Source organism: Prionailurus bengalensis, chromosome D1, assembly GCF_016509475.1.
Source record: "Prionailurus bengalensis isolate Pbe53 chromosome D1, Fcat_Pben_1.1_paternal_pri, whole genome shotgun sequence".
Classification (NCBI taxonomy): domain Eukaryota; kingdom Metazoa; phylum Chordata; class Mammalia; order Carnivora; family Felidae; genus Prionailurus; species Prionailurus bengalensis.
The window spans coordinates 109002710-109012798 of NC_057346.1; the positions used below are offsets into that span (position 1 = coordinate 109002710).

General features: G+C 56.1%; 1 protein-coding gene and 1 long non-coding RNA gene across 2 annotated transcripts; one reads left to right on the plus strand and one right to left on the minus strand.

Annotated features, from left to right (window-relative positions):
• Nucleotides 1-73: 73 nt before the first annotated feature.
• LOC122484010 lies at nucleotides 74-3212 on the minus strand. Its single transcript, XR_006297515.1, has 2 exons — nucleotides 3099-3212; nucleotides 74-296 (listed from the first exon to the last, which is right to left on the minus strand). It is a non-coding gene; the product is annotated as an uncharacterized LOC122484010 (long non-coding RNA).
• On the plus strand, nucleotides 2016-4910 carry TIGD3 (tigger transposable element derived 3). The gene is given in 4 exon segments (XM_043581688.1): nucleotides 2016-2161; nucleotides 3117-4305; nucleotides 4307-4349; nucleotides 4352-4910. Coding segments are annotated over 3 exon segments (1413 nt in total). The 5' UTR covers nucleotides 2016-2161; nucleotides 3117-3132; the 3' UTR covers nucleotides 4549-4910.
• The last annotated feature ends 5179 nt before the right edge of the window (nucleotides 4911-10089 follow it).

The following is a 10089-nucleotide window of genomic DNA, read 5'->3' on the forward strand; positions in this document are numbered from 1 at the left end:
ATTTAATCTCAAATTAAAGTTTTTGCTGAACCCTTGTATGTGAAGCATATATAAAAAATCAAGTACTCTGTTCTAACTCTTTAACGTATATTTGTGTTACAACTATTCCTTGTTGTAAAGGACAGAGTTGTTCCAGTTAATACAAAACTTGGGTTAGAGTCGGGTTCAGCATCCTGTTTCTGTATTTTGGTTGGTTTGAAGGAAATTCTGCGAGACTTGTATATGCACATGGTGACAGGTTTCTAAGAGTTGATCTTGGGATTTCAGATACTTTACACGGGTTCAGGAGCTTGAGTCTAAATATAAAAGAATCACAGAAGAAAATACTACGATGGGACATGTGAAAGCTTTGTGCATGGATAATGCACATGAGCAGAGAGACCCCTCACTCAGCCTTGCTTGCCTGGCATTCGTTCCTGTAGGTACAGTGTGCATGAGCTCGGCCCCCACTGCCACCTTCCTCGGGACTTGTCTACATGCACAAAAACGAGTTTCCTTCTTTGCAGCCAGCTTTTTTTTTTTTTTTTTTTTTTTGATAGCTTCCATAACGGATCTTCTATATCACTTGAGCGTGTGTTTTGAAGTTAAGCTTTTTTTTTTTTTTTTTTTTTTTTTTAGTTTGAGAGCGAAAGAGCGTGTGCAAGTGGGGAAGGACAGAGAGAATCCAAAGCAGGCTCTGTACTGTCAGCATGGAGCCTGATGTGGGGCTTGAACTCATGAACTGTGACATGACCCGAGCAGAAGTCTGACACCTAACTGAGCCATCCAGGTGCCCTGAAGTTCTTAAACTTAAGATTTGAATCAATCAGTTATGAACCCACTGAGGTATCCTTAGCATTTTTTGGAACAGTCTGAAAGCCACTGTTACCTACTAGAAGCCAGTGGCCTAGACCATTGCATTCAATAAGTAGGCAGGGTGCTCTAGGCTGGGAATTTTGATAGCAACAAAGCACATCCCCCTGTCCTCAGGCTTTTACACGGAAGTAGGCCAGAAGCAGAGGAAGTAAAGCAATGATCGTTGGTAGCTGAGTAGTCTCTAAGAGAAAAGGAAGTGAAAAGAAGAAGAAATGTAAAAAAAAAAAAAAATGCTTTAGCAGGCATAAGAAATTTGGGAAGGGTTTGCAAGGGATGAGATTTAGGATGGGACATAGAGGGATGGAAGAAGAATCAGCCGGTAGAATTGGGCTGGGGAGGGAAGCCTGTGAGAAAGGCAGAGAGATGGGGACTCTCTGTGGCCCCCATCCCATCTGTGGCCCCAGGCTTCCCATCAGAGCTGGCAGTGGGGGAGGGAAACGAGGCTGGAAGGCCGGCTGAGGTTGAGGGTGGGAAGCACTCTACTGCAGGTCGAAGTGTCTATATCCAGTTGCTAACAATAGGCAGGACTGAAGGTTACCGAGGAAGGGACTGGTATTAGATCTTGAGTCAAGAAACTTGAATCTTGCCAACAGGTACCAAAACCAAGAAAAATTAGTCCTTTTTCGCCCTAAATCAGAACTGGCCCCAGGCAAGTGGTTACCGCTAGCTGGACAGATCGACGTGAGACCAGCGCTGTCCATGGTAACAGCTTTTGTGTGGCTTAAAGCTTTCATCCATTTTTCTCACAACCAATCCGTGAGGGGTGTCAGCCCTATTTGGTAGATGAGAAAAGCTGAGACTGCCTAGGTCAAGGTCAGGAGGGCCTTGAGACGCCAAGCCTTCTCTCCCGTGCCCACGCTGCCCAGAGGCTCGTCAGGCCCCAGAGGCTGGCGGCGCCTCCGGGACTCCCGCGGGGTCTTGGCTCCGCCTCATAGCCCCTCGCGCTGGAAGCCCCGCCCCCAGGAGGGCCCCGCCACTTCCCCGACGTCCAATGAGACTTAGCTGGGGGAGGGACTGAACGTCATTGAGGGCCAATCTGATTGGGCCTGGGCGGAGCTGCGGCGGGTGGGAGCTGAGCGGCTGCACCGCGGTCTTCCCAGCCGGGGGAGAGCCCGGCGCGGGCGGCGCGCACGGGGTCCTGCTGTGCGCGCGCCCGCCGCCCGCCACCCGCGCAGCCCCTCGGCCCACTCCGCCCTTCGGGTCGTGGCGCCCGTCCCTCCCTCGCTCTCCCGTCGGCGCCCGGACAGGGGCTCGGGAGCCGAGCCTAGCCGGGGCAGGGGCGGGAGCCGCGGGACGAGCGCCTGAGGTGGGTGCGGAGCGGGAGACAGGGAGGCAGGGAGGCCGGGCGGGCGGGCGCCTGGGTACGCCCCGCCGAAGGACCCCGCGTCGAGGTGGAGCGAGGTCGGCCAGGTGGCGGAGCCCGGCTCCTGGCCTGCCTCGGTCCCAGGCGCTCGGGTCCGCGCCCTAGTCCCCCTCCCAGGCCACCACCCTCCCCTCTGGGGACACCTCGTCCCTCTGGCTGCCTGCGGCCTCCTCACCCCTCTTGCTGTTTGTCGCCTGTGCACCTGCCTTCTGAGCCTTGCGCTCGCACTGCCTCTCCAGGCCCGCCCCGCCCCCCGCCCCCCCCCGCCCCCCCGCAGTCTTACCTCCTCAGGACCCAGCACCAAATTAGCCTGGTTCCTTCTGCTCCCATCCGTCCCTCTTTGTCGTCTGTACACTTGTCACCTCAACTCTGTTCATCCACTCTGCCCCCTCCTTCTCCCCGAACCCCCCCTTCCCAACATCCAGCCCAGGCCATCATCCCTCTCCCCCTCCCAGGGACTCCTCCCCCCAGCCCTGATTGTCCCCTACACCTGCCCCACTCAGCCCCAGCCCCATGTCCTCCCCCATCCATGCTCCTTTGTTGTCTCTGCAGCTGTCCCCTTGGCTCTATCCATCCTTCTCCCCGAAACTCTAGCCCAGACTCCTCCGTCTAACCAGTGAGCCACCCCCTCCCCGGTTCTGTTCTGCCATCCCTCCTGATCTGTGCCCAGCCCACGGTTCCCTCAGCCTAGCCACCCCCTTCCTTCCAGCCCAGCCCTCTGAACACCTACCCAGTGTACCCCCTCACCCTCTCCCAGCCGGCCCAGTCTTCCCCGGGGTCTCCCCTACACCAGCCGATTTCCCTGTCCTCATCCATCCTCTTTTCCTGCCTGTGCTCCTCTCCCATCCTCCTGGCCTCAGCCGGCTCTACCCCCGCTCACTGTTTCCTCCCCCGACAGGTGCCGTGGAGAAGCCATGGAGCTGAGCAGCAAGAAGAAGCTGCACGCCCTGTCCCTGGCCGAGAAGATCCAGGTGCTGGAGCTGCTGGATGAGTCCAAGATGTCCCAGTCGGAGGTGGCCCGGCGCTTCCAGGTCTCCCAGCCCCAGATCTCACGCATCTGCAAGAATAAGGAGAAGCTGCTGGCGGACTGGTGCAGCGGCACGGCCAACCGGGAGCGCAAGCGCAAGCGGGAGTCCAAGTACAGCGGGATTGACGAGGCCCTGCTCTGCTGGTACCACATCGCCCGGGCCAAGGCCTGGGACGTGACGGGGCCCATGCTGCTCCACAAAGCCAAGGAGCTGGCCGACATCATGGGCCAGGATTTTGTCCCCAGCATTGGCTGGCTGGTCCGCTGGAAACGCCGGAACAATGTGGGCTTCGGGGCCCGGCACGTCCTGGCGCCTCCGTTCCCCCCCGAGCCCCCTCCCCCGGGCCCCACGTCCCAGGCCCAGCCTCCTCTTTCTCTCAAAGACTTCTCCCCCGAGGACGTTTTCGGCTGCGCCGAAGTGCCTCTGCTGTACCGGGCAGTGCCCGGCAGAGGGGGCGCGCGCGACCGGGTGCAGGTGCTGCTGTGCGCCAACAGCAGAGGCACCGAGAAGCGGCGCGTGTGGGTCAGCGGGCTCCGGGCCGCGCCAACGTGCCTCTTCGGGGTCAGCGGTGCGGCTCTGCCGGCCTCCTACCACCCCGACCTGGGCGTCCCCTGGTCAGAGTGGCTGGCCCAGTTTGACAGGGACATGGCGCGGCAAGGCCGACAGGTGACCCTGCTGCTGGCCGCCCGGGTGGCGGAGGGGTTGGCCGGCCGGCCCGGGCTCCGCCACGTGCGGCTCCTGCCTCTGGCCGCCGACGGCAGCACGCCTTCGCTGCCCGGCTCCGTGGTCCGGGCCTTCAGGACCCACTACCGGCACCGCCTGCTGGGCAAGCTGGCTGCCGTCCGGAGCAAGAGGGCCGGCGCCTCGCTGGCCGAGGCCGCGGCGGGCATCACCGTGCTGGACGCGCTGCACATGGCGGCGGCCGCCTGGGCCAAGGTGCCCCCCCAGCTCATCGGGAGCAGCTTCGTCCAGGAAGGGCTGGCTCCCTGCAAGATGTCCCCGTCCCCAGACCAAGCCTCCGAGATGCCGCCGGTCCCCGGCGGGCTGAGCCTCGAGGAGTTTTTCCCGCTTTGTGGACCTGGAGGGTGAGGAGCCCGCGTCTGGGGGTGCAAGGAGGAGACGGGCACTGAGGACGAGGCGGGGGCCGGAGAGGACGGCCTCGGGCCCCTGCCCACCAAAGCCGACGCCCTCCGGGCACTGGGCACGCTGAGGAGGTGGCTGGAGTGCAACGGCACCTCCCCTGAGCTCTTTGAAAAATTCTACGCCTGCGAGGAGGAGGTGGAGCGTCTCTGCGGCTCGTGAGGGGCCCCCCTTGCTGCTGGCCGGGCCCCCCCCCCTCCTGTTTCCCATGGAAACGCCCTCGCGAGGAAGGCGGGCTGGAGGCTGGGCTCTTTCCCGCGGAAATGGAGCTTCGGGAAAGGTGTGGAAGGGAGACAAGCGGTGGAGACCGAGTCGAAGCCCCGAGAGAAGGTCGCCCCAGCCTCCAGAAGAGGGTTCTGAAGATGGGGCGCGCCGGGCGGGGTGTGAGGCTAGCGTGTCGTTTCTCAACCTCCGGGGAGGCCGGGACCTGGGAAGGAAGAATTGAGGCTTTACGGACAGGCCGATCCCTTGAACTCTGTGTCGGAAACAGTTCTGCTTCTGGAAATAAAGTTTTTTAATCAGAAGAGAGGTCGGGGTGTTGTTTGCATGGAAAAGGGGCGAAAACTTTCAACTCAGATTTTTAAAACTGACTGCTGAGGCTGGCCGCGACGCCGCCGTCCGGGCTTGGCCGCTGTGGCTGCACGTGACCAGCAGCACCCCCGTCTTCCAGAACTCCAGCGGGAAGGACTCCCCGGGAGCGGGGACCCCTTACCTGCCGACAGACAGATCCCAAGTATCGTCCCAGGACATTCTGCCGCTCTGATGACTTCGCTCTCAGATCGTGGCATTAGGAACGGGGGGAGGGGTGGCTAGGGACAGTCTAGGGAAACCACACGGAGCCAGAACTTGGCATCGCCATCCGTTCCTTTGATCATTTCACAACATCTCTTCAGCAAGCCTCCTGTGTGGTGAGCTTGCAAAAATGGCCTCCCTGCCGGGCAGGGCCTCACAGACAGTGACAGTGCGGTGTGACTAAAGGCCGTCCCACGGGCTTGTGCAAAGTGCTGTGGCCCCCAGGAGCCTGGGGAGACTCCTGGAGGGGGGGAGCGGGAAGGACAATCCAGGCCAAGGGGAGGCAAGCGTGGAGGCCTGCCGGGAAGGAGGGGGCCCCAGGTGGTGAGCAGAGGCAGGCGGTCCCTGTAGAGCGCAGGGGGAGGCGTGGGGAGCAGGAGGGGTCTTCAGCCCACCACACAAGCTGGTGGGGCACCCCAAGGGGGTCTCAGGGTGAGGACAGGTCATTCGTGGGATCCATGGGGCGCCCGGGTGGCGCAGTCGGTTAAGCGTCCGACTTCGGCTCAGGTCATGATCTTGCAGTTCGGGAGTTCGAGCCCCACGTCGGGCTCTATGCTGACGGCTCGGAGCCCGGGGCCTGCTTCGGCTTCTGTGTCTCCCTCTCTCTCTGCCCCTTCCCCACTTGTGCTCTCTCTGTCTCTGAAAAATGAATAAATATGTGTTAAAAATTTAGAATAACTGAGACGTGGAGACGTGGGTCCAGGTGAGAGGTGGGCAGCCTGAGCCAGATCGGGGAGTAGGATCTGAAGAGGATGGGTTGACCTGGAAAGGACATGGGCTGTGGACACAGACGGACCCTGGCTGGTGAGGCGTCCAGCTCAGGCCCAAATCCTACTGCGGCCGAAAAGGCAATCGACCATCACAAGCTAGCGCGGCACAGTTTTCTGGGGGGTGTTGCGGTCCAGGACACGGCACCCAGGGCAGCCACGCTCACGCCCCCCTGCACCCTGGCCCAGGCTCCCCCTCACTGGGGGCGTGGCTGCGGCACTTTGTCGACTTTGATGAAGTACCTTTCTTTTTTTGTTTTTTTAATTTTTTTTTTAATGCTTATTTACTTTTGAAGGAGAGAGAGACAGAGTGTGAGCAGGAGAGGGGTAGAAGAGAGGGAGACACAGAATCCGAAGCAGGCTCCAGGCTCTGAGCTGTCAGCACAGAGTCCGGCTCAGGGCTTGAACCCATGGACTTCGAGATCACGACCTGAGCCGAAGTCAGACGCTCAACCGACTGAGCCACCCAGGCGCCCCACAATCCTCAGTGTATTAAGGAAAGCTCCCGGGACGCTAACTTCTGTTGTATACTTCTTCTAACTTCTTGAAGCTCTTTCTTCTCCAGGCATCCCCGTCACCTTACTGGCCTCATTTTCTTTCTCGTATATATTATATATATATACACACACACACACACAAATATATTGTTTTATAAATAAAAACAAACAAAACAACAACAATTTAAATTGTTGTTGTTTTGTTTTTATTTTTCATCTCTGGAAAACCCGAAGATCTCGTTTAGGAGAGCGCTTCAGAAAAACTTGTAGTTACTCCTGCCAGACACCAGAGGGCGCGCCTACCATGATAAGTTAATTTCTCCATGGAAGATGTCCCTGGGGCGCCTGGGTGGCTCAGTTGGTTAAGCTTCTGACTTCAGCTCAGGTTATGATCTTGCCGCCTGTGAGTCCAAGCCCTGCGTCAGGCTCTGTGCTGACAGCCCGGAGCCTGGAGCCTGCTTCGGATTCTGTGTCTCCCTCTCTCTCTGCCCCTCCTCTGCTGATACTGTTTCTCAAAAATAAATAAACATTAAGAAAAAATTTTTAAAAAAGAAAAAAAAAAAAAAAAAGGAAGGACAGAAAGGTGTCCCAGACCTGAAGCAATATGAATAGGCATGTGGCTTCTGGTTCACAGGGGAGACGATCTTATTCTTAATTTTTGTCCACCACGAGGGAGAGGTAGGTTTCTTTGTAAATTCCCTTTACTGGTGGATGGAGATTTTCTGGTCTACCTTTGCACTAAAGGTGTATCCCTCTCCGGAATCTTGGCTTAATGTATGAGTCTGGGGTTCAGTTCCCCCTGACAGTTCCATGCAGTTATTTAACCTAAATGCTGAGAAGCATTAGTGTGAGCCCCTTAGCAGCTCCAATCCCAACACGCTGGTTTACACTTACTTCCTTGTTTTGAAGGGGCGCTTGGGAAGTTCCCTTACTTCTTGAAAGGTTAGGGTTTTAAGATCCTGTTTGTTCTAATGGATCTGGAGTCTAGTTGCTTTATAGTAGGAGGGATCTAGGTAAAGTCTAGAGCATCAGTCTGCCAGAGGGGGAGTTGGGAAGATCAGTTTTCTTTCTTTCTTCATTCATTCGTTCATTCATTCGTTCAAAACCATCGATTGAGCACCTCTGTGTGCCAGCTAGGGTTGTGATGATGTACAAAAGCAGACAAGGTCTTTGCTTCATGGAGCTCATAGCTTAGAGCAGAGACATTATAATAAAAGAATCACACAAACAAGTGTGATTACAGGCGAAGTGGGGATTGCATAAAGCTAGTGCTTCTCAAACTGTGGGCCACACCAGCAGCATCAGTAGGAACTTAGTAAAGCACAAGTCCTTGGCCTCTTCCCAAACTTACTGAATCGGAAACGCCAGCATGGGACCCAGTAATCTGTATTTCAACAAGCCCCCCCCCCACCCCAGGTGATTCTAAACTACTGCCATAAACCAAAGGAACTTGACCTAGACAGAGGGGCTGACCAAATTTCCCTAAGGAAGTGGTGATGACAACAGAAAGATGAGTGAGAGGCACATAGGCAGTGAGAACAGCATGTGCAAATGTCCTGCGGTCAGAGGGAATCTGGTTGTTTAAGGAACCGAGAGAGGGTGAATGTCTGAGGGCCTTGAAGTTTGTAGAAGCTTGCCCTGATTCCTCAGAGTGATGGAAGGCCATCCAGGAGGATGAGAGGAGTAGGGTGTCTTGATCAGAACTGCATTTGAAAAAGCGGAGTTACTTGTTCAGATTCAGGACAGGACCAAGGCTGTGGCATGAGGCTGGCAGAAGAGGGAGTGAGTCCTAGAAAACTTCAGAAGCAGGGTTGGCAGGAGCTGGGGACTCCTTTGATATGGGAGGAGGGGAAAAGGAGAGCTTCCTGGAGACATCTGGCCCGAGGACACACCTGTACCGCAGAGCACGGCAGCAGGAGGGGACCGGGGGGAGCCAGGACGTGCCTTTGAGATCCTCAAGGATAGGTGACCAGAGACAGAGGGCAGTGTGGGCCTGGAGCTCCGGACAGCGGTTAAGCCAGAAACAAGTCACATTCACGAAGTGAATCCCCACGAGTCTGAAGGAAGTGATTTAAGCCAGGATCGTCCTTGGGTGTGTCATTTCCCCCTATAGTCTTTGTGTCACTATCCACATAAGTTAGCCTCCTGTGGTCACTGCTCTGCAAATAAACGTGACATTTGACAGTATGAAACCAGTAAGATGCTGTATACGCTCGCCCAAGTTACAAGCTCCTGACGTGCAAGCCTCAGACACCATCCCCGTTGTCAACTCAAAGCAAGTGCATCTGCTATTTTCTTTCCTAGTTCTTAAGGATTCCTTTCCCCTCAGCGAGTCCTCAAACGTAACGATGACCCCCAACGATACGTTAATTCCTTGTGGAACTTAACGTGACTATTATGAGACCCTGCTGATGTAAAAACACTTGGCTTTTAGAAATATCCTTGGGGGATCCCTAGGCGGCTCAGTCGGTTGAGCATCTGACTCTTGATTTCGGCTCAGGTCATGATCTCACGGTTTGTGAGTTCGAGCCCTGCCTTGGGCTGTGCACAGACAGCGCAGAGCCTGCTTGGGATTCTCTCTCCTTCTGTGTCTGCCCCTCTCCTGATCGTGTGCGTGCATGCGTTCTCTCTCTCACCAAATAAACTTAAAAAAATTGTCTTGGGGTGCCTGGGGGCTCAGTCGGTTAAGTGTCCGACTTCAGGTCAGGTCATGATCTCGCGGTTCGTGGGTTCGAGCCTCGTGGAGCCTGCTTCGGATTCTGTGTCTCCCTCTATTTCTGCCCCTCCCCCACTTGTGCTCCGTGTGTGTGTGTGTGTGTGTGTGTCTATCTCAAAAATAAACATTTAAAAAAATCTTTTTTTTAAATTATCCTTGGCCACTTCCTGCCTGTTCTTTGTCTTTCCACCCCCCTTTCCAACACTGTTGTGTCCTTTCCCTGGGCCTCGGAAAGAAGAATGAGTTGTTTTCTCACTAATCGTGTTCACACTTAACCCTAACCTCCCTCCAGCTCTGTTCTGTCAGTCCAGCTGGCAGCCCTTGCCATGTGCAGCAACAGCAGCTCGGGCCGGGAGTACATGGCCCCGTGGGAGGCCTGCACTCTCTCTGGTTGTAAGGGAGGAGAGAAGAGCTCCAGCCTCCAGAGACACCCCGGGAAAGAACCAGATAGGGAAAACGGAAGCCTATGCCTAGACGGTGCAAAGGCAGGCTTAAGGGTGTAATTGCTACCCCAAAAGAGGATTTAATTAAAACCCAGTCAAGAACGGATTTTTAAAGTTTATTCTCTTGCTGACAGGTAATGTGCGAAATGGCAAACGACAGAGGGCCACCCTGACCTCCTGCTCCCTTCTGGCCCATTTATAAGCGCCGCCTTCTCTCTCACATGTACCGACTGCCCCCCCCCCCCGCCCCCAACCACTGCTGTACCATCACCGTCCTATCTGGCCCCAAATATGGCACCGACGTGGTGCTGGACAGCCGCTGGGGCCTCACTAACCGACCAGATGTCAGAGGCAATTGAGGCACAGAAAGGGCGGTGACTGGCTGAGCCAGACCCTGTCTTTCCATATCAGGAACACAGGCTTCCTGACCCTGGCCAGGAGGGGAGGCCACTGGAGCTAGGAGTTCAAGTCCCTTCTACTGGACCCAT